This window comes from Chinchilla lanigera, unplaced genomic scaffold (assembly GCF_000276665.1).
Source record: "Chinchilla lanigera isolate Chin_1 unplaced genomic scaffold, ChiLan1.0 scaffold00054, whole genome shotgun sequence".
In the NCBI taxonomy this organism is placed as follows: domain Eukaryota; kingdom Metazoa; phylum Chordata; class Mammalia; order Rodentia; family Chinchillidae; genus Chinchilla; species Chinchilla lanigera.
Window position 1 is genome coordinate 8,589,416 of NW_004955455.1, and position 23,555 is coordinate 8,612,970.

General features: G+C 41.4%; 2 protein-coding genes across 3 annotated transcripts in view; one reads left to right on the forward strand and one right to left on the reverse strand.

Annotated features, from left to right (window-relative positions):
• The window catches only part of Ankrd13a (ankyrin repeat domain 13A), a 34,473-nt gene extending 13,010 nt beyond the window's left edge, over positions 1–21,463 (reverse strand). For both annotated transcript variants that reach the window (XM_005396429.2, XM_005396430.2), the window contains exons 1-6: positions 21,086–21,463; positions 10,239–10,371; positions 9,374–9,498; positions 6,813–6,858; positions 4,916–5,059; positions 3,959–4,148 (exon numbers count right to left, since the gene is read on the reverse strand). In XM_005396429.2, coding sequence (XP_005396486.1) covers positions 3,959–4,148; positions 4,916–5,059; positions 6,813–6,858; positions 9,374–9,498; positions 10,239–10,371; positions 21,086–21,181 — 734 coding nt within the window. In that variant the 5' untranslated portion in view covers positions 21,182–21,463. The remainder of the gene's footprint in view (positions 1–3,958; positions 4,149–4,915; positions 5,060–6,812; positions 6,859–9,373; positions 9,499–10,238; positions 10,372–21,085) is intronic.
• A 339-nt stretch (positions 21,464–21,802) lies between these two features.
• The window catches only part of Git2 (G protein-coupled receptor kinase interacting ArfGAP 2), a 58,310-nt gene continuing 56,557 nt past the window's right edge, over positions 21,803–23,555 (forward strand). Inside the window, exon 1 of the mRNA XM_005396437.2 lies at positions 21,803–22,025. The gene's annotated coding sequence lies outside the window, so the exon portion shown is untranslated. The remainder of the gene's footprint in view (positions 22,026–23,555) is intronic.

Here is a 23,555-nt window from a genome sequence, read left to right on the forward strand (position 1 = left end):
GGATGCTGCCAATGACAGATGGCTTAAACATCTCCCACCCTCCTCCCACAGTTATTAATCAGTTTGCCTCGCTCCAGGCATAGAAAGCCTCCATTCTTGGCTTCTTTACAAAAACTGCCATCACAGGGGACAAAGGTGGTGACATTTATTGGACAGCTGTTCTAAAGAAGTGAATGAAGCTGAGCAGCATCCAAGGGCCCTCACATGGAGGTATCACCAGAGCATTTATCTGGGTTATCTTAACTGTGGGCATGGATATCAGATACTTAATCCCTGTAAGTAGCCAAATCTCCATCTAGCCATTCTCAGAATAATGAGGCAGAGAGTATTTTCCTCATCAGAGGAAGGGAGGCAGAAGAGGAACTCATCACTGTGTCTGCCAGATTAGGCTATTAAAGCCTGCAAAATGGCTTGTGATTCATACATTGTATCAAGTCTAGTGCAATAGAGGGAAAGGCTATTAAAATGGTTTTTCAACCCAGCTGCTGATTCCAGTCTATGGAACTGCTTTTAAAGTAACCCAGCATTCCAATGGCAGCTGCAGTACTGGTTAGGTGCCCAGAAACCCAGTTATTCAACTCTACAAATTCCTGGAAAAAATGATTTTAGTACTCAAGAACAGCCAAGAGGTTCTGATTTGTTTCAAAGAACTTTCTCTGGGACATGCTACCACTCTGAGGGGAGCCCTGACCTTTGTCTAGGACATCACATCCTAGCTCTACTTAGCCCTGTGTAGGCGAAAGCCTGCCTTCTGCTCTGAGCCCTGAGTGAAGGGAGATGTCACAGAGCTCAGGGAACAGTGGCAGGTTAGCGAAGTCACAAAAACACTTATTTACATTTTGTGTTTCTAAATGCTTTGCTTTCCTTCTAACAGAATTTGGTTAATGAAATTAGTCTAGATGGAACGTAATGAGCTTTATGTGTGTATTTTAACCTGTCAGAGAAAGGAAGGACCAGAGCTTTCATTTTCCTCTTCATTCTCTACAATTCATCAACATGACTCATGCAGGGAAAGTCGAAATTTTAAAGGGATTACACCAAAAGCTAACTTACACTGCAGAAGCCAAATAATTAACAGCCGCAGGGCTGCAAGCTAAGGACCAAAACGTACTGATTAATAAGCCACAGATCCCACCTAACCATCAAGTGAAAACAGAGATATTCCTTCTAGTTACCTAATTCAATCCTCAGTTCCTTGTCTTTGCACTAAGCCACTTCTGTTTTCTGGCATTTGATCCTCTGAGGGACCAAAGGATGACAAATCTGCTCCACTTCATCTGAGAAAACGAAGCTTTGCTGTTCTCCCAAGGACCCGCAAGCTCTTCCGCTATCCACATCTGCTTTCTCACAGTGCTGGCTCCTACTGCCCTTTGCATTTCCACTCTGACAGCAGTTTAGTAAGTAAACTCAGTGTCTACACCCTGTTTCGAAAACCAGTATTTTAGCAAGTCCTTGGCCCCTGGGTGACTGCATGTGCTGCCGACTAAGGATGACAGAACATCCAGCTTCCCTCCTGTGCCATTTTCACTTCTGTCTGTCTCCCAAGAGCACTCGGCAGGCACTGTGTCTGGGCAACTGCTGCACAGCTCGGAGAAAAGCTCTGAAAGTGGCAGGGAATGTTTGACTTCGGGTGAGAGGAGCATAACTTTCAAAGAGAAAAGCCCAAAGTGCAGCCAGAGAGCATACACTGACGACCAAAAGATCATGAGGGGAGGGTAGTAATTTGCAAGTATCAAGTTCTAAGTAATGGACTAGAAGAAAGAGGGGGAGGAAAGCGACTATTGTGGAACAGGAGAAAGCCACACTCTCCATATTCAGTCAAAGAAATGCTTACATCTCTGGTGAGAGGTAGCTGGGCACACATTTTGTACAAGGAAACCTCACATGCAAGGTTTGCTCAAATTCTTGCTAGATGAAAGCCAAGCTCACTGATCACACATTTAATTCTGAACAGCATAAAAAAAGAGTTGTCTTCCAGAAATTCACACTCAGCAGCCTACTGTCAACTGCAAAAGGAGGGTTAACTCGAACTGCCTGAAAACGCTGTGACCATGCAAACACACGATATCCCTTTATCCTCAGTACAAACGGAATGTGCTGTCATTTTCCATCCGCACTCAGTGGGGTAAAGCAAGAATTGGAACACTTCCCTGGCAAGTTTCACTTAATAACAAACAGTGACTAGCAACTCTGCTAATGAATTACATAGGGAACAGTGTCTCTTCTCATAACATCTTAAAGTCAGGGACTTCAGAGTTTTCGTTTTGAGATAGTCTCATGTTTTTCCTTCCAGCTAAGGAACCAGAAAGCCAGAGTGATCAAGAACCTGCCCAAAGCCATAGTTAACGTAGCTGTGCTCATGGCGCTCGGTCTTTCCCACTCTCATCTCAGGCAACAGGGGCAGGCGGCCTTCTCTGTCTCCTGTATTACAAAAGAAGCTCTAAGCTAAAGGTGTCCCCACGGCCTGCAGAGGCTCATGCTGATGCCTCGCTTTCCAAGACTCTCCCAGGTAAAGGCACCTACACCTCATTGCCCCTGGGGGACAACAGCTGTCAACTGGTAAGACTGGTGGGAGGCGGCTTGAGAGAGAGGACTTCCCTGCATCAGGGGACACTACTGTTCCTACTTAAGTAGAAGCAGCCGCTGGACCCCACATAGGCTGGGGGGTTTGGTGTTTCCTTCTGCCACTAACAGATAACTAATTCTACTTAGAAGAAAAGGCCACTTAAGTTATATGTTTCACTAAACAGAAATGTCAAAGGGTTTTTTGTTAATTGTTTTTTTTTTTGGTTGTTGTTTTGTTGTTTTTTGACAGTGGGGATTAAACCCAGGGCTTTTGCACTGAGCTACATTCCCAACCTTTTCCTTTTCATTTTTGTTTCAGACAGGGTCTTGCTAAATTGCTCAGGCTGGGTTCAAATTTATAAACCTCCTGCCTCAGCCTCCCACAGTTCTGGGATTACAGGTATGTGCCACCACACCCAGCTTTTCAGTTTTTTACTTTTTGGGTACCAGGAATCGAACTCAGGACCTCATGCTTGCCAGGCAGGTGCTACGCCACTGAGCTAAATCCCCAGCCCTTCTTAGATTTTTAAAAACTAATTTTATATCAAAAATAAAGAAGAGAAAAATTTTAAAAGATGCCAGCATATTCATGAAGAGAAAAAGAACATCTAAATCCAGGATAATAGTGTCCATTTCAGCTCAAGTTATGCTACTTTGGTTTACAGAGCTGGATGTGACATCCTAGGCAAATACTAAGGACAATTATGGATTCCCTCAGTTCAGTGTATTCCATTACAGAAGTACTGTGACAGCTTCTACATCCCTTACACTCAAAGGCCTCCATACCCTCTGCATAACCCAACGGTAGAGAACCAGGGATAGTGTTCTCATCTGGATGAATTAAGGCACAGAATTCTCCTCATACAGACTGGAACAGAACTGAACCCCTCTCCACTCTCGTTCTAAACTATCAGGCCTCACAAGTGGGAAAAAGAGCCATATTTAACTATATAGTAAGTACAAATTTGACTGATTAATATTAGTACAACCAAACTCAATACAGGGTCAATTCTTGCTTCCAGAAACTCACAGCTCCACAGTTTGGGACTAAGGAGTATTGTGGATCCAAAAATACCATAACTAGAATAAAATACAAATAAAATCCACTAGGTAGGGCCCATGTAAAAGAATATGAAGACATTTCTCCAAGGTTTAACCAATGTGCTATAAAAATGATAGGCAATGTAAGACATCAGCTATGGTTTATATCTGGTTAGAGGAGAGATAAATCTTAAAACCCACTAGAAGAAAAAACAAAAAAAACAACCCACTACTGTTTATATAATAGTAGAAAGAAATTCTAATCCATCCATAATTTCCAGTTAATATATACATGTCTCTAAAGATGTCAGTATAGGGAGTGGACATTCAAACATGGAGTCTAAATTCATACCTTTCAAAAGCAATATTTTTAGTATCAAGGCTGGTGTTAATGACTGGATTTGTGAGCCGCCTCTCAACTTCCCTGCTTTTCGGCTTCATCAAGTCCAGTGTGAGGCGCTCCATTTCTTGGGAAAGATCAAAATGTTCTGTAGTGACCACTTTATCATCATGGTTGACTTCCATCAACTCTGCCCAGTTGTCTGTTAGCACAATGCAAGGGAGATGCAAAGAAGGAAGTTTCATATGTTAAAATACATCACACATCTTTCACAGTTTTGCTTTGGTTTTGTCTGATAAAACCTAGAGTATTAGGGGCTGGGGATTTAGCTCAGCGGCAAAAGCGCCTGCCTGGCAAGCTCAAGGTCGTGAGTTCGGTTCCCAGTACCGGAGAAAAAAACCAAAAAAAAAAAAAAAACCAAAAAAAACCCCTAGAGTATTATTTACTATTCATTACCTATTTATTTGCACAGGGATTATCTAGCCAGCTTTCCAAACCTCATGTTGCCCAAAGATGCAGATTTTCAAAAATAACTTGCATTCTTTATTAGCAACACATTTTTTTCTATGACCTTTATAAAATATATTACAGAGTTAATATAAATCATTTGCCTACTACATGGAGTGAGCAATACCATTTCTTATCCTCCCTTTGCAGGATCATGCCTAATTATGGAGGAAACATACAGAAATATACGACAGAAATATATTCAAAGGCTCAGGACCATAAGGAACATAAGCTATTTCATATGTCACAAGGCTAGCAGAATGGGTGGTAAATGATATGTGCAAGACAATTAACCAGGCAAAAACTAAGATATGGAGTTGAAAAACTAGTAAGAATAACCAAATACAGGTGCCCCAGATAGGATCACACAGATAAAGTATATAAATGTGAAGCCATTTTGAAGGTTAAAATTCACTCTATAATTTAGCTAAAACTGTGATTACGACAATGGAATCAACTTACCTTCTCCTTTAAATATAAAACTACGTCTCCCTCTTATCCAGCTCATATTTTCAAATCCCAGCAATGTGATATCAACACGCAGTTTGGCACCACTTTTCCAAATTCGACAAACATCGTTTGGGCATATTCGGGAAACCAAGGGCACTGCAGGAGAGAAGTGCATGACTGAGAAAAACCCAGGCCAAGCAGAAAAACCCCAGGCCAGGAACTCAGAATTCTGACTTCAGAAGGAGGGCAGTGGCAAGGCTGTGACTATCAAATACAACTGGACTCCCACACTTGGGTCCCACATTTAATATATGAGAAGTCACCTTTGAAATAAAAATGGAGAAGCCAGGTGTGGCAGCGCATGCCTGTAATCCCTCCTGCCTTAGGAGGCCAAGGCAGGAGGATCACTTCAAGTTCGAGGCCAGCCTGGGCTACAAAATGAGTTCAAGGCCAGTCTGAACTGCACAGTGAGACCCTGCCTCAAAAAGACATAAATAAATAAATAGAGGGGCTGGATCTATACCTCAGTGGTACAGTGAGGGCTTTGTATGCTGAAGGCCCTGAGTTCCATTCCCAGCACCAAAAAAATAAATCAATTTTTAAAAATGGACCTTCTGTCCAATTTCTCAGAGAACTCTAAACGAATTTCTCAAGAGTATTCTTGATCCTGAATAGAACCCACTGACTGATCCCCACGAGGGCTGAGTATTTGCCATCTGGCCCTTCTCGTTCACATGCACGATTCTTGCCATCTGGCTTATTGTCACATCCACCACTCAGAGGATCAGATGTCTAAAACATTCTACTTCTCAACAAAACCTGAATTCAGAGGGACTATTTGCATTAGAAAAGAATTCTTTAGTTTCTCTGAAAAATCTAATGTTCTTTTCTATACTTCTTACTTCATTTAACTAACTCTTTCCCTACAAATATGACTTCTTGCCTGAAAAAAGAAATCCGTAAATAAAAATGGCTGAAACCCCGGGAGCCAGGTGTTATATTGTTAACTGGCAAGTAAAAGTAGACCACCTATGAAAATATACTATTAGTCAATTACCTTACATAACACTTTGGAGAAATATATCCATTTTGTAAAAAACAAGTCATTCCAATATTTGCCTCATCTTCCCCAGAATAACAAGTTTGAAAGAATTAAACTGAATCCCATAAGAAAATGAATAAATTATAGGAAGTCTATTTACTAAAATTTTAGCAATTTAAAGGGCTATTTAAAAAGCTAGCAAGACGGCCAGGCACGGTGATATGGCTCATAGTCCCCAGCTACTCAGGAGGCTGAGATGGGAAGATTACTTGAGCCCAGGAGTTCAAACTAGACCCCATTTCTTTAAAAACAAAGCCAGAGCCGGGTGTGGTGGCGCACGCCTGTAATCCCAGCACTTGAGAGGCTGACAGGAGGATTGCTGTGAGTTTGAGGCTGGCCTCATCTACATAAGTGAGTTCAAGGCCAGCCTGAACTAAACAGCAAGACCCTGTCTCAAAAAAAACAAAAAATACAGGGCCGGGGATATAGCTCAGCAGCACAAGCGACTGCCTGGCAAGCGCAGGGTCCTGAGTTCGATTCCCGGTACCAAAAAACAAAACAAAACCAAAAATAAATAAATAAAAACAAAACAAAAATTAATGAAATGGATACACGTGAGCAATAAAAGGAGACAAAACTGTCCACACAGTGTATTTATACAAGTTTAGGGGGCAATGCTTGGGGAGAAAAACTGGAAAGAAAACAAAGTAAGACTAGAGATGACTGTTTTTCCTTGTTTTTCTCTTTGCATTTCCTAGATATAGATTTTTTTAAAAATACATGAAACTTTTACAAAGGAAAATAAACCTATATGCAGGCTAAGTAAGTCTGGAAACAGAAATAAATGACAAGGCTACATCCACTCACCCCAGCTGGTGAACTCCCATTTCATCTGCACGTAGAAGTCTGGAGCCTAAAGGACAGACAAAGGTTTCACTAACTTGGCACTATTAACTAACATAAACAGAGGAAGGATTAATATAGCTTTTTAAAAAATTAAAGGAGAATAGAAAAAATAAGAGGAAACAAAGTACAAATCTACTAAATAAATACTTACTTTTTATTGAAGCAGTTATTTTACCTTGAAATAAAATCTATCTACACAGGAAAGTTAACAGAAAGTGACGGGGTTGAAAAGGAATAAAAAATTTGATTTGGGAGTTTAGTAAGGTTCCTAGAAGTAACAGAAATATAAACCTTGAAAGATGGGCTTAAGGGCTGCTATACAGTGAGGGTTATGCTCGATCCTCAACGAAGAGAAGGAATGTCAGCTGTCCATTCTGTGGGCAACCCGACTGTGTGCTAGGAAGTCCTGCATATTTACTGGGCCACCAAAAATGAGACTGCTGGACATCATGTCTAAGAAATTGGATTTTCTCTACAGTTAACAAGATTTTGCCCCAATTTCCTTTTAAACCTTTAGAATTTGGCTTTTTTAAAGTTTTGCTCTACCAGCTGTTTTTGTTCCCTCGTACCCGCAAGGTTTTACTGTGGTTTCTACAGGAGTGCAGAGCAGGAAAGACAGAAATCTACCCTGGAGTGAAACTGGCCAGGATTCCAGTGATGAGCTGCAATAGCTTTCAAGAGGTAGCTGATACAAAAGGCTGCATATGGTGGGTGTAGTGGTGCATGCCTGCATCCCAGCACTCTAGGAGGCTGAGGCAGGGAAATCTCAAGTTCAAGCCCAGCCTGGGCAATTTAGTGAGACCCTATCTCAGGAAGAAAGAAGGGAGACTAGAGGGGTAGTCAGTACAAAGGCCCTGGGTTCAATCCCTAGAAAAAACGAAGGAAGTGGGGGAGGTCGACTGACATGCTATAAGGAGACGCTGTTGAAACATGTAACAGCAGCGCTAAGTACACAAGGCACTGATGAGCTCTCTATTACTTTAAGCAGAGAATACAAATCAGTGCAATCCACTGCTATGGATCAACGCAGGTTAAAAAGAAAATCTTTTCTACCGAATTTTTAAAATAAAGGGTGATCTCATGTTAAATAAGTTACTTTTTACCTAGTCAAATAGGCAAATGATGTTTTCGGCTCTTCCTGGAGTACATTAAATAAAACAATAAATCTATGTGACCTTTGCATACTCCTAAATACACATTTATTTTTAAAACAATGCATACAACTATCTCATATTTTATAGTATTTACTGTAGTACATGGGAAATGAATAGTATCTCAGGTATCATTTTGCTTAAGTATCATAAAATATTTTTTATTTTTTATTTATTTATTTATTTTTGTCTTTTTGAGACAGGGCCTCACTCTGCAGTTCAGGCTGGCTTTGAGCTCACTTTGTAGCCCAGGCTAGCCTCAAACTTGCAACAGCCCTCTTGCCTCAGCCTCCCAAGTGCTGGGATTACAGGTGTGTGCCACCATGCCCGGCATATTTTTTAAAGATTGCTCAAATAATGAACAATGATTATCTTTCTTATAACAAAGTTGTTCTTTTTCTCCGTAGAACTATTAATGTTTTTCAAGAACTGTGCTTTAACTAAAGTTGTAAAGATATTTTAACTACCGGTATCTTAGGAATTACTCTTTGGGGGAACTCACATCCATGTTTAAGTGCAGAACAAATAACAGTGAAAACTGCACTACTGCTACTTTCTTGTCTCCTACAGCCCTCAGAATACTGTACTTGGTTGACTGACAAAATAGTTTTCAAATAACAAAGCATATTAGAAGAATGCAATCCTCATCCATGAGCCTAGAAGTAAACTTGTTTTAAGAAAGGCCTGCAAGAATTATAGAGCCTACACTTTAATTCATAGGACAGACGAGCTGCACAAAAGCCAGTAACCACAAACAAATTAATCCAGTGGATTAGATGTTGTGAAACACTTATGGGTAGAAATGACAAAGGTGGCAAACAGAAGTCGCACGCAGACCTCTGGGCCTCAGCCGGCCCTGAAGATGCCTTCCCAGTAAATCATGCGCAGCACCATTTCCTTCTGATTACCTCTGTGCAGGGTGCTACTTTTAAGAAAACAGGCACTTTTAAGAAAACATCTATATTCCTTAAATTATAATTTTTTTTTTTTTTGGTCTTTTTGAGACAGGGTCTCACTATGCAGTTCAGGCTGGCCTCGAACTCACTTTGTAGCCCAGGCTAGCCCAGAACTCACAACTATCTTCCTGCCTCAGCCTCCTGAGTGCTGGGATTATAGGCATGTGCCACCATGCCCAGCTAAATTATAATTTTTAAAAAGCCCTTAGAAATGTAGCCCAGTGACAAGAAACATAATTTTTAAGAGCCCCCATATTTCAACAAGGTGGACAAGCAAGAAATAGTGTTATCTGGCAATCAAAATATATTCAGTACTCGTGAAACTCTACGGAAGGTACCCAAGGATGTCAAACTATGTCCTAGCTATTATATCAGTATTCAGCCTAAAGTATCGCATGCGTAGTTTTAGAAGTACCTCGAGAATTTTATGTAGCAGCTCGGGAACTCCCTCGAGAGCCATGGACGTGTTATGGTAGTCTCGGTGTTGAAGAACTGTGTACACCATCTCAGGATCCCCAGTGCTCACAGCCTCATGTAAAACTGGAAAACCAAAAGGGGAAATTTAATCACCAAGTATTTTCATGCTTTCTTACCAAGGCCACTCTGCAAAGTATCTGCACAGATCAAAAACCAATTTATTTGCTGTAAAGAGGGAGATGCTATTGGGTATGAGCACCACTTCTGATCACTAGCTTTTCGCTGAATAAAAAGAAAAGAAAACAAAGCATACTTAGCCTCTTGATCAAACCTTTCCCACCCACTCCACCCTTCCAGTACTGGTTCTGAAGGCCTGACAGTGTTTTCAGAGCTGGCTTTAACTGTGAGGTCCCATGCTGTGGCTGCATGTAGATCTGGTGGCCAGGACTTGCACTTATGAGAATCTTTGGTCAGTCAACACAAAATTAATCGTAAGAGAGTGTGCAAAACAGTGAAATGCTTGGATTTCACCAGAAGAGACTATTTCTATCAATTTTTTTTTTTTACTTTTGCCTATCTTGATGGGTTCGGTGACATTTCCACCACGTTCCCAGAGTAAAACTGGCTTCCACATACATGTATGGTGAGTGGTTCACGTGAGGGCCATTTCTGAAAAGGAATCACCCCATCAAGAATTTGAGCCACTGTGCGGCAGACAAGCCAGCATCCCCAGCTCCCATCTTCTTGCCCCATCCCTGTCCCAAGAGAGAAACAGCTGGCTGGGAGGAAGATCACAACTGAAACTAGTCTTTCTCAGAGAAACTGAAATGAACAACTTTAAACCATGCTACTAGTACACTTGCCTGTCCATCCCTGGCCGTTTTCTTTAGTCACATCTGCTTTATGTCGGAGCAAGACTCGAGCAGATTCCAAATGTCCCAAAGAAACTGCAAGGTGCAGTAATGTTCTGCCTCGTGGATCCAGAGCCTCCACATCCTGTGAAGCACACATTGGCATTTACGTAATTCTCATAATTATATAAGAACATGAAGACGTGTTTGAGAGCTATGTTAAGTATAAAAAGTAAAAAGTAGTGTTTTAATTAATTACAGAAACATGTAAAAAGGTATGTGGGCATAGGTAAAATATGAATCTGGGGGCTATCAATTAAGACAAGTTACTGAATTCCTTTTTTTCATTAAAAAATGTTAAAGTTATGAGTTCCTTTTCTATAAAGTTAAGTACCTAATAAATAAATATGACCATTGCCTCAGATCATATGACACAACCTGAGGCTCTCAACAGCACTCTGAGTCTAGGCTTCCATGAAAAGCAACTGCCTTCTTACACACAATGTGGGGAATTTCTCAAGCACGTATCAGCATTCAAGTCTAGAACGGGAAGTGCAGAACTTTAATCAAAACTGAAAGCACACAGAAGACAATTTAGACCAGAATAAAAGTTATATTGTCTAGCTGGATTTGCACCAAAACCCCTCTTCCAGGATTATGCATTGGGTTCCGAGTCCTCTGAAGTAACATACAACATCCAGCAGCATCTGCATGTCTTACGGACAAGGGGTGTGATCGTGAGGCACATATGTGGATACTTTTGTAGAGAAATATAAAAACATATACTTTATTTCCAGTCATCCCTGGGGGGTTTCTTCCCTGTTCTAAACAGACACCCTTGGCTTTCATCTCTTCGTTCCTATGCTGCTTTCAGGTCGTCCTCTCGGCACTGCATTGAGTCTCCAGAGCCAAGCAGCAGTCTCTCTGCTGCAAGTCTCAATGGCTGGGCACAACCTGAAAAACTCGTCTCTGAGAGTTCTTCCAAGGACACAATGGACTGCCGCAAGACTTTTAGAATGTAAAACCTTTTAAATACCGTAACATTTCCTGGGAAAGGTGCTTTTACTTGGTTTGGGATGCTGGAGGTTATACAGGAACTACCTGCAGTTTCTGAAGACTGATACACATGGCACTTAAGAAGGGAGGTACAATCCCACAGCTATCAAAGCTCCTTGTTTTGCTAAAAATTGTGTGGTGAAGATAAGAAATGTTATCAAGGAATAATATAGGGGGTTTAAAACATTCTGGAGGCTGAACACAAAGCCTCCTGGACCAACCAAAGGCCTCATTGTTCTCCTTGGTCCTGAAATACAGCAGCCACCCCACATCCATGGAGGACACACTGCCAGACACCCAGTGGATGCTTCAAACTAAGAGCAGCACTGAATCGACACGAACACGTGTACACACAGACACACACACTTATGATGAAGGCAAGAATCTTCACCTTTGTATTTGAAGGAAACACCTTATGGTTTCTCACTGACATCTGATTTCCCAAATCACTACTCTTGTGGTTTGGGGACATTATTAAGTAAAATAAGAGACACTTGGAATATAAGCACTGTGATACTCCACCAGTGGATCTGATAACCAAAGTGACCACTATGGTGGTTAGCATGGACAGCATGGATACACTGGACAAAGGGATGATTCATGCCTTGGCAGGACAGAGCAGGACAGTGTAAGAATTCACCATGCTATGCAGAATGACACACAATTTAAAACTCGTGAATTGCTTACTTAGTATTTTCAGATTGTAGTTGGTCATGGTTAACTGAAAGCTCAGAGAGTGAAATCTCGGATAAGAGAAGACTACTGTGCCATCATACCTCCTGGCACATGGTCCACATTACCTCCAGCGATTCCCTGTCTCTTCTCAAGGGTATGGCTTGTCCATCATACCAAAGAGATTGAGAATTCCAAAAGATAGAACCCTAATATTATATTTTCTAGTTTCTGTAACCCTACCTCTAACGTATTAAGTAGTTGTTTTCTGAAAAAGAACAAGGCTATGAATTACTGTGTTTCCCAGAAAATAAGACCTACTTAGAAAGTAAGCAGGCTTGAAAACTAGAGATCAAAAACACCAGCCCCAATCAGCCTGTTTGTCTTCCCTGCCTTACGAGTGGTACCCAAGCAAGACAATGGTGATGCCAGGTAAGGCAAGGATAGGCTCACTGGGCCTGGCTTTGGTTTTTGTAGGGAGGTTTTGAGATAGGGTCTCGCTATGTAGCCAAGGCTGGCCTTGAACTTGTGGCAATCCTATGTCAGCCTCTCAAGTGCTGGGGTTACAGGTGTGTGCCACCATGCCTGGACAAGGGGCTGGCATTTTTGATCTCTACTTTTCAAAGCTGATTATTTTCCAGCTAGGTCTTATTTGGGGGAAAGAAAGTTGAAGTTGAAGCTTAGCAAGAAAGAAATAATTAGCAAACTCTTTTTTTTTTCTTTTAGCAAACTCTTTATCATCCTACATTGTATTATATAAACTAAGCATACAAATTCAGTCTAAATAAAAGGTACTAGGTTTAGCACATTGCCTCCCATATAAGAGGTACTTAATATTAATCATATGAAAGAAGAAACTCTACTGCAATTCACACTCTGGAATAAAAGTAGTAACTTAGACTAAAGATTAATACTCAAACTCCTGTACAACTCTCAGGTATGTATAAGTAAAAGCTAAATAGATTAAGTTAACTTTTTTCTATTTTGGAACACAGGAAAAGACATATAAGCCACAGGCTTATCTGAGAAGCTGAGAAAAAATTCTATACTTATATTCACTTATATGAGAAGCTGAGAAAAAATACTATATTATGTTATGGTGACAATGTGATTTAGAAGCAAAGGATGAACTGGGCATGGTGACACAGGCCTCTAATCCTAGCATTCTGGGAGGCTGAAGCAGGAGAATCATGAGTTAGAGCCAAGCTCAGGATAGTGAGACCTTACCTAGAAAAACCAAAACAGCTAGGCATGGTGGTGAAGAAGCAAGAATCTGAATAAGAATCTCTGTAGCAAGTATAGAGATTAAATGAATAATTTAATAACTCCCTACCTAAAGAAGCAGGCCCAGATGTGTTCACTGATGAATTCTATCACATATTTAAAGAATACCAAATCCTCACTAATTCTTTCAAGAAACAGAAGAGGAAGGGAAAGTTTCCAACTTATTGTATGAGCCCAGTATTCTCCTGATGACAAACATAAGAAAACCACAAATAAATATCTCTAATAAATATGGATGCAAAAATCTTCAATAATATACTACCAAATCAAATTCAGCAACATAAGCATGGCTACTACACACTATAAACAAATGAGATTTATCCTATGAACAGAAAAATGAAATTAAGAAAATAATGCCAGGCTGGAGGTGTAGCTCAGTGGTACGGCTGGCTCTTGCTTAGCATATAAGAAGCTCTGGGTTCAATCTCTAGTACTGCAAAAGAAAAGAATTCCACTTCTAGTAGTATCAAAAAGAATAAACACTTTGGAATAAATTGAACAAAAGACATACAAAACTTTATACTCTGAAAACTCTAACACTTTTTTTGTTGTTGTTTGTCTTTTGGAGACAGTCTTGCTATGTAGTTCAGGCTAGCTTCAAACTCACTATGTAGCCCAGGCTGGCCATGAGGCCACAAACTCAGGGTAATCCTCCTGCCTCAGCCTCCTGAATGCTGGGATTACTGCCATAAGGCATATTGAAATGAATTAAAGAACAATCTAAATAAATGTAGAAACATCTACATTCATTACTCCACAGACTATTAAGATGGCATCCAAACTGAGGTTTAGATTCAATTCCTGGCTTTTTAGAGAAATTGATAACTTGACCCTAAAATTTATATGGAAATACAGAGAACACAGAATCATAAAAACCAAGGCAGCCAGGCATGGTGGTGACATCCATAATCTTAGCACTAGGGACGCTGAGGTAGGAGGATCAGGATTGCTGCAAGTTTGAGGCCAGCCTGAACTACATACCCTGTCTCAAAAAAAAGAAAAAATTAAGGTAAGACAAAGGTCAAGTATGCACACTTCCAAATTTCAAAATTTATTACACAAAGTTATAGCAATCAAGACGCTGTACTGGCATAAAGAGTCATTTTGTCGATGGAATAGAACTTAAGGGTCCTGAAAAAAATCCACACATTTATGGATAATAAATTTTCAACAAAGGTGCCAAATTTGGGGAAAAAATAGTCCTTTCAACAAAAGAGTCTTAAACAACTGGACATTCATATGCAAAATAATAAAGTCTCATACATACTATACATGAAAATTGGCTCAAAATGGATCATAAGCCCAAAGGAAAAGTCAAAATGATAAAAGCTATCAGAAGAAAACATAGGGGAAAAAAAAAGAACATAGGAGTACATCTTCATGACCACAGCCTTCTTAACTATAACAATGGAAGATTACATAACAAAAATATAGGTAAGTTGGACTTCATCAAAATTAAAAACTTTATGTTTGAAATGATACCCCAAAGAGAGCAAAAAGGCAATCCACAGAATGGGAGAAATTATTAGCATATCATGCTAGGGCCTAGTAACCAGAATATATGAAGAACCTTTACAGTTCAGTAATAAAAAGTCAAATAACTCAATTTTAAAATGGGCAAAGAATTTGCATAGCTATTTCTTTAAAAAAAAAAAGGCATGTGGCCGAGTGTGGTGGTGCAGGCCTCTAATGCCAGCACTCGGGAGGCTGAGGCAGGAGGATCATTGCAAGTTCAAGGCCAGCCTGGGCTACAAAGTGAGTTCAAGATCAGCCTGAACTACATAGTGAGACCTTGTCTCAAAAAGACCAAAAAAAAGGCATGTAAGTTGACAAAAAGTACATGAAAACATGTATAACATCACAAATCATTAGGGAATTTCAAATTTCAAATTAAAACCAAAAGGAGAAATCATTGCACACCCACTACAATGGTTACAAACTAGCAGACACAGTAACAAGTGTTGACATGTGGAAAAACAGGAACCCTTGTGCACTGCTGGTGGGAATATAAAATAGTACAGAACTAAGAAAACAACCGTTCATCAAAAAATTAAATATAGAATGACCATACAATCTAGTAATTCCTCTCCACGGTATATACACAAGAGAAATGAAAACATATACCATGTAAAAACTTATCAACAAATGTGCATAGCAGCACTATTCATAAAAACCAAAACAGAGGGGCTGGAGATTTAGCTCAGCAGCACAGTGCCTGCCTGGCAAGTGCAAGGTTGTGAGTTTGATTCCCGGTACTGGGGGAGAAAACAACAACAACAACAACAACAAAAAAAAAAAAACAGAAAAAACCCAATTGTCCACCAAATGACAAATGGGTAAACAAAATGTAGTATATACATATAATGGAATATTAATCAGTCACAAAAAGGAATGGAGAATACATGCCATAACATAAGGCTAAGTGAAAGAAAACACACACAAAGGCTACATATTATATGATTATATTAACATGAAATGTTCAGGGTAGACAAATCTACAAAGAAAGTATACTGGTGGTCGCTTGAAGCTGAAGGGTCTGGGGGAAATGGGAAATGACAGTTAAGGATATGGGGATTTCTTTTGGGGAAATGTTCCAGAATTTGACAGAAGTTATGGTTACATAACTCAGTGAATATACTAAAAATCTTTAGTATACTTTAAATAGGTAGATTATATGATGAGTGAACCGTGTCTCAATAAAGATGTTGAAAAAAACAACGTATGTTTATACAATACATGAAACTATTATCCATATATTGTTTTACCATTTGGCAAGCTACTTAATTTCTCTTGAACTTCAATTTGCTCGCTCGTAAAGTAAGAACGACAAAAAAACACCTTACCTTACAGTTAGCTGTTATAAGGGTAAGGCCTGAACTTGGCACAATGCTTGATGCCACAGTGAGCACTGAGAAGAGTTAGCTCTTATTAGCATACACCCACGTATGGAGTTTCATATTAGCTGTCACTCTTTCTAAAAGTTCAAATTTCATTGCAGTTAATAGTGGGATTTAGGATCATCAATTAACACTATTAGTTCAGAGGGCCCAAGGCTTTCCACACTGAACTGCAATTTGCTTTTCAAGTCAATCATTTAGGTTTTTCCTTTAAGCTTCTTCAGCAATGTGCTGTATCCAATTAAAAATACCCTCCCCTTAACCATAACTATGAATGTGTCAAAAGATGTCAAGGAGTAAGATTTCTGCACATCTTTTTTCTTGCTTGCTAACTTAAGCTCGTCTATTTTTCTTGCTCAAAAGCCTTTTTACCACTCTGCTGTCCTCTGCAGACAGCAAATGGCTCTGAGCTCTGAGGACAAGCTGCAGAGCCGAACAGTGCAGGTCCCATTTCCAGCTTCCCCACTAGCCTCAGGAACCACACATTAAGTGCTCTGTAAACTATCACTGTTACCTCTGCTGGCCTCCAGCAAGACGCTGCTAAGACACCCCTCCTTTTTCTCAGCAGAGTAACACCCTTACTCCTCTTCACTCTCAGACTGCTGCGGCCCTCCATGGCTGTGTCCCTTCCTCACGTCAGTGTTGGACAGTTTCCCAAGGCAAGCCCAAGTCCCATGGCCAAGGGGAAATACCCTGAGAGCAGCCTCCAGGTGCATCATCTTGGATGGCTCACAACTGGCTTTCAGCCAATGGGCATCAACTGGAATGTGTGCCCAGTGGCCTCAACTGGCCTGCCACGGCATTCAGTAGAACCCCAAAGTGGTTCCCTGTCAGTCCCCAGATATTGCTGCTCCCTAGAATGTCCTCCTCCTCTTGCCCGGATGATGTGGTTTTTACCTACTGGCTTTTAAAGAGGGCATGTGTGCCTACAGCAGTAGTGGCGAACCTATGACACGGGTGCCACAGAGGGCTGTTTGTATCATTGAAAGCTCCAAAAGGTTAGCCTAGTCAGGGCTTACCTGCTTGGGCTCAGAGTTCTCTCTGAGCTGTCTAAGATGCATGGACCCATCTTTGCATTTGTCCCTGTAAACGTTCACTCATTTCCCCAGCATCACTAAGGCCAAAGGACTTTAACAGACCGCTCCAACAAAATGACATAAGCAGAACACAAATAGTTTTAACTTCAACAACTAACCTCAAGGCCCCACTGAACATTAAAAAGCTGATGGGTTAAGAGGCACTTTATCAAGTGCTTCTCCTGGGTTAAGTGTTGGAGGCCTGAAACAATCTCATAGTTGGCAGTTACACCAACGCTGGCTATTGGCAAGACTGTGGGGTTGGGGATGAAACGTGCTTATCCTCTTTGTCTGGATAAATTCAATTCTTCTTGTGCTGTAGCAATTCCTGGAACAAAATTAAATTCTTACAGCTACTAGCATGCCTGCTTCAAGTCTCCCGTGTGTGATGGAAGGAATAAAGTAGACAGCAGAAACTTACTGGCAAACAAAACATTATGGGAAACAGCCAGTTTTATTGCTGAGGTTACAGCATTTTTTTTTCTTAGTTATGCAACCAATATATGTTCCTTATAGAAAAACTAGAACATACATAAAAAATGCTAAATCCCCAGATTTATAAATGTTGATCATAATAAAAACAACAGGAGCTACTGTTAAATGGTATCGCTCCATTTACTATGCAACTGCACATTCAGATTCATTATCTTCCTGTATTATTCACAATCCTGAAATGGAGACATTTTTACCAAAATAACAGCTGAGAGGTTAAGAATACAGAATTTGAGGCCAGATGTGATGGCACACGTCTGTTTTCTCAGCACTTGGGTGACTGAGGAAGAATTGCCACAAGTGGGTATCCTGGGCTACATAGTGAGTTCGGGGCCCATCTGAACTACATAAAGACTCTGTCTAAACAAAACAAAGCAAAACAAAACAAAACAAAAAGACTAAGAAAGAAGAGTACAGGATTTGGATGGAGTTTGACTTTCAGGGTTCAAATCACAGCTCAGGCACTAATTTAGCATGCAACAGAGCTTCTCTTCACCTAGTTTCCTCATCCATAAGATGAAATTTCAGTAGCACCCCACCTCCAGAAAAGAGGTGTAAGAATTAAATCTAAGATTGCAGGCCGGGGATATAGCTCAGTGGCACAAGTGCCTGCCTGGCAAGCGCAAGGTCGTAAGTTGGATTCCCAGTACCAAAAAAAAAAAAGATTGCAATGTAAAATATTAGCACTGTACCCCATAAGAGTAAGCATCCAGTGTCACTCTCCCCAATTCACAGGTGATGAAACAATTCAGCAAAGATAAATACAGCCCCAAGCTCACAACTTAATCAGCATCAGTGCTGGCCATTAAACCCCACAGCCTCCAGGCCACAGATATATGCTGCTGAGGACCTAGATACATATGAAGGCAACAAAATGTTTCCTGCTATATATTTAATGTAGTTCAATATTTTAATGATATCAAATATTAACATCATGACCCTGAAACAGTTACATAATTGGGTGGGCCCAGCAAAAAATGAAAACGCAAAGTGCCCCATATTCAAAAACAGTTAAGAATTTCAAGATGATGACAGAAGAGCATCAGCTAAACACAGAGTCCTATAGAACTGCCAGGTCTGGGCCTCTCCAATGGTTGTAATAGTCGAGCTTTCCCAGGTGTTTTTTGTGAGTACACGCTACTTGTCTCCTCCTCCGAGGTAAATGGTATACAGTACTATGAAATAATCCACAGTAGTACCTGAGTAAGTCCAAGCCAAAAACTTAGCAGGTATACTTCCTCAAACTTCAAACTCCATGACAGTCAAGTGCATTAAGGATCTAAAATATATTCCAGAAAAGTCTGCTGCAAGTTTTTAAACACCCAAATTCTAATCACAAATGTCCTTGAACTTTTCAAGGTAAAAAGTGCCAAGAGCTTTCAATGGATACTTTTATCTCAGTTTGCAGAAAAAAGAGAACTATGTCACACTTTGGATTATAAACCAAGACTCTGTCCTTATCAAACATTTAAATTCATTACCTCCAATGAATAGAAAGCCCACTGTTTTCATAAATTAGGATAGAAAGCATACAGTTTAATGATGAAACTTTATATCAAGCCGGGAGTGGTGGCACACACCTATAATCCCAGCACTCGGGAGGCTGAGGCAAGAGGATCTTTGCAAGTTCGAGACCAGCCTGGGCTACAAAGTGAGCTCAAGCCAGCCTGAACTCCACAGCGAGACCTTGTCTCAAAAAAGACAAAAAAAAGAAACTTTATATCAAAGGGGATTTTAACTCTGTGACTTTGTATTTTCTCTCAATATTGCACAAACTAGTCAGCCACATCGCTGAGAAATATAGCTGCAAATAGAAGACAAGAACTCTACAAAACAGAACCAGTCATTTAAAAAACATCCTGCATGAGACCTACCAATACAGCTAAGAGTAAAATGGTAGACAGAATGCCTCTGAGCCATGTGGCAATACAGGATTAAGTCATCAGGTATACTGGGATACCTAATGGTGAATCATTTTGTCTGGTCATGTCTCATATTTCCTTAACTCTTAAATAATTACATACCAGCTAATTAAGAAGAATGACACTTAAAAAGCTGTTCTGTCAGAAGTTTCTTTTGAAATTTAAAAAACAAAGATTTTTGACTCCCAGTTGATAACGAACTTAAATAGGGCAGGCTGCAAGCACGCACTTAGCAGTAACTGTTCAAACACTGTGACGCTGACCTTCCTCAATTTTTGCCAGTCAAAAAGAACCAAGGCTCTGTTTCCTCTGACATTTCTTGACAATTACAGAATCAATTCTGAGCTATTTAAAAGTAGTCTTTAACACACTGAATAAAATGGATGAAGCTAACCATATAATTAAACCAGATATGAAGAATAACTACAAATCCTTATCCTGTTTGCTAAATCTGTTAGTTTGTAACTTGAGGGCACCAATACTTCCTAGAATTGCTGGGATGCCTTTAAAGCAAGGTTTTTCAACCAAGACACTATGACATTTGGAGCCAAATGGTTCTCTGTGGTGGGTGGCTGTCTCATCTATCATAGAAAGTCAAGCTGGATCCCTGGCCTCTAGCCACTAGATGCCAGCGGCACCCACTCCCCACTTAACCAAAAATGTCTTCATACATTGCCAAGGGTACATGGGGGGAAGGCCTCCAACTGAGAACCACTTTACAGCTTTAAAGAGATGGTAATAAATACAAGACAAAGAATCAAAACACTTTAGAAAGACAAGAAGAGGTTTTGAAGGAGCAGCAATTCTTAAATTTTACTATGTATCAGCCTCCGTGGGGAGCTTGTTCAATGCGGATTCCTAGGCCCCAACCCAGATCTGTCGATACAGTCCAATACTGTGCTGGGTTTACCCACATCCCTACCAACATCCTCATTCCACGGATAAGTTCATGTGGGTCCCAGAACCAAAACGTCTCACCCAAGGTCACAGGGAAGTTAGAACCCGGATTCTAAAACCGACCAAGCCCTTCTGCACAACAACGACGGGTGGAGTACGAGGGCAGGTGTTGGTCTTAGACTTCGAGGTAGTGGAGCTTAACAGTGTTTAAGACTGTGCATTCTGGAGCTGGCCTGCCTGAACTAAAATTGCCATCTTAGTATTAATTACGCGGGCGGCCTCCCACAAAGGCGAGGGACCATCTGAGAGCCTCAGTTTCCTTCCCTGTGAAGTGGAATAATAGTACCGGCTTCCTTGTACTACTGGGAAGGTTAAAGGGACGATCTACAAAAAGCCCTGGCAACAGGGCCCGACATACAGGAAGCACTCGACATGCGTCCTGTTATCATTACTGTCCCGCGACTGCACAGTCAAAGGGGCTTACGGGGGCCCCGGAGCAGAGGCCGGAAAATGGGCTCAGGGGCACGAAAGGACCTCCGCGACTCCCTCCGCCCGCACCTCACCTGGCCGCGCAGCACCTTCTCCAGCTGCCGGTAGTCGTTGTTCCAGACCAGGAGGTGCAGGGGAAAGTTGCTGCTGGCGTCCTGGGCCGAGGACATGGCTAAGAGAGCGGCTGGCCCTGGCCACCCGCCTCGCAGAAGCCTCAGCCCCAGCGGGGTCTCCGCGGCCGGCGGGAGAAAAGATGAGGGCAGCGGACGGACAGGCAAGCGGCTTGGTTCGCGGCCCGGCAGCTGAGGGGGCCGCGTGTGGGAGCGCGAGGTGTGGGGCCGCCGGCCGGGTCGGGGACCGGGTCGGCCGCGCCCACCCCGCGCCCCGACGGGCTCGCTCTGGCGCCCGCGCTGACAGCTCCCCAACCGACTTCTGCGGGCCCAACTGCCCCAAACGGGGAAGTGCGGAGAGCGAACCACTACACGCCGCTGGGGGGGGACGAGGTCAAGCAAGAATGGGTCAAAAGTCCACCCAGTGCCATCCGCGTTCAGCACTACAACGGAAAACATAGCGAAGCCAGTAAAATAGGGCTCTGGTTTTGTTCTTTGGCCCCATACCTCAACTTGAAAAGCTCGATCTACCCACCACCAACCTCACTCTCCCTGCTCCAGCTACCTCAAATGGTTCAGACCACAACCAAGCCTCTACCATTGGCTCTGCAGTAGGGGTAGACGGTGACAACCAGGATCTGGATCAAACCATTCCTGCTACTGACTCCCTAGTAGCCTTTTTGGACCAGGGCAGATCCTGCCACGATCGGTCGGCAGTGTTGTGCAGCTGCAGATCGTTGATAGAGAATCCCGGTCTAGTCCATTCTCCACACGATTGGAAGTGGGCAGGAGCAACAATTTTCGAAGAGGAACTTTAAACCCTGGAGATGTGGCTTCAGATATTTGCATAATAAGGGAAACAGTTCTAAATCGGGACTTCTCAACCTTGAAACATCTGGAACTGGTAATTCTTTGTGTGGGGGATGTCCGATGCTTTGTAGAATGCTGAGCAGCATCCCTATTCCTGTTCTGAATACCCAATCAAGACCAGTACCATTCCCAGTCTCCATACAGTGCCAGATGCCCCCCTTGAGAGCAAAATCTTCAGTTGAAAACCACTGCTCTGTCCGAATTCCTAAATGGGTAAGATTCAGGGCCACCTACAGTGGTGATTTAAATCAACTTGAGTATCATCTTTAAGCTAGCCATTTGGCTTTTTATTTATGCCTAAAAGAACTAATATACTTGGATTTGAGTACAGTCTACAAAAGTAAAGCTCTTCCTTTCGACTTGAACTTCAGACATTGTCAGTTCCTCTTTCATTGCTTCTCTTCAGCAGTCGGCAGCTAGATAGCATAGATGGGCAAAGTTATTCAATGCATCCTGAAAATATTTTCCCTGCCTTCCCTGCTCACACATATCCAGCTTTTCCGATGCCTTGCAACAACTGTTGAAGAATTCTGGTCTAATCCTTTCTCCACCCGTGTGGAAGTGGAGCCCGGAAGATTTGTGGGTTGTACCAAAACAGGATGCAGAAGCACCAGGTTGGCACACAGAAGCTCGAACTGTGGAATGTGTGGAAATTAGGTGTTTATTCCCACAGTGCACATTTATCACACTGATAGATAGGCCAGACACCAATGAGGCCTTTTCTGGGACTTCTCATTCTTTCAGAAACCTTGTTAAACTTCATCATTTTTCCTCTCACAACTCATTATTTGAAAACTCCTCAATGTCAGCCATCATATATGTTTTGTTCACTTGAATACCTGAAACCAAAATAGTACCTGGCCCACAATAGTCCATTATTTGCCAGGTGGAGATGACAGTTGTGCTTACATGTAATACAAACAATAAATACTCATTAATATTTGGCTCACATGTTTTTCTCCTTTATTCTGGTTAACTTCATTTCATTATTTCACACCATCCTGTAAATTACTCTAGCTTAGCTATTCTTATTTCAGATTCCAAATACATGAAGAAAAGAAGTATTTAGAAAATAATAGTAATGTGGCCAGGCGTGGTGGAACAGGCCTGTAATCCTAACACTTGGGAGCTGAGGCAGGAGGATCGCTGTGAGTTTGAGGCCAGCCTAGGCTACATAGTGAGCTCAAGGCCAGTCTGAATTTCATAGCAAGACCCTGTCTCAAAAAAACCAAAAAGAAACAAACAAAGATAATAGGGCTTTAAAAAAGAAAATAATAGTAATGTCAAGAATAATCTCTGGGGTCAGGGATTTAGCTCAGTGGTGCAGAGCCTGCCTGGCAAATGTGAAGTCCTGGGTTCAATTCCTGGTACCTCCCCACAAAAAAAAAGAATAATAGGAACTACTATTTATTGAAGACTTTCCATGGTACACTCATACCACCTTGTTCCATTCCTTATCTCCTCAGCTAAGTAGTAAATATTTAGTTTTGCTGGATACGTACAAATTTGTTACATATTCTTATTCCACTTTTTCTTTCTTTTCCTCTCCTCTTCTTTTTTTTTT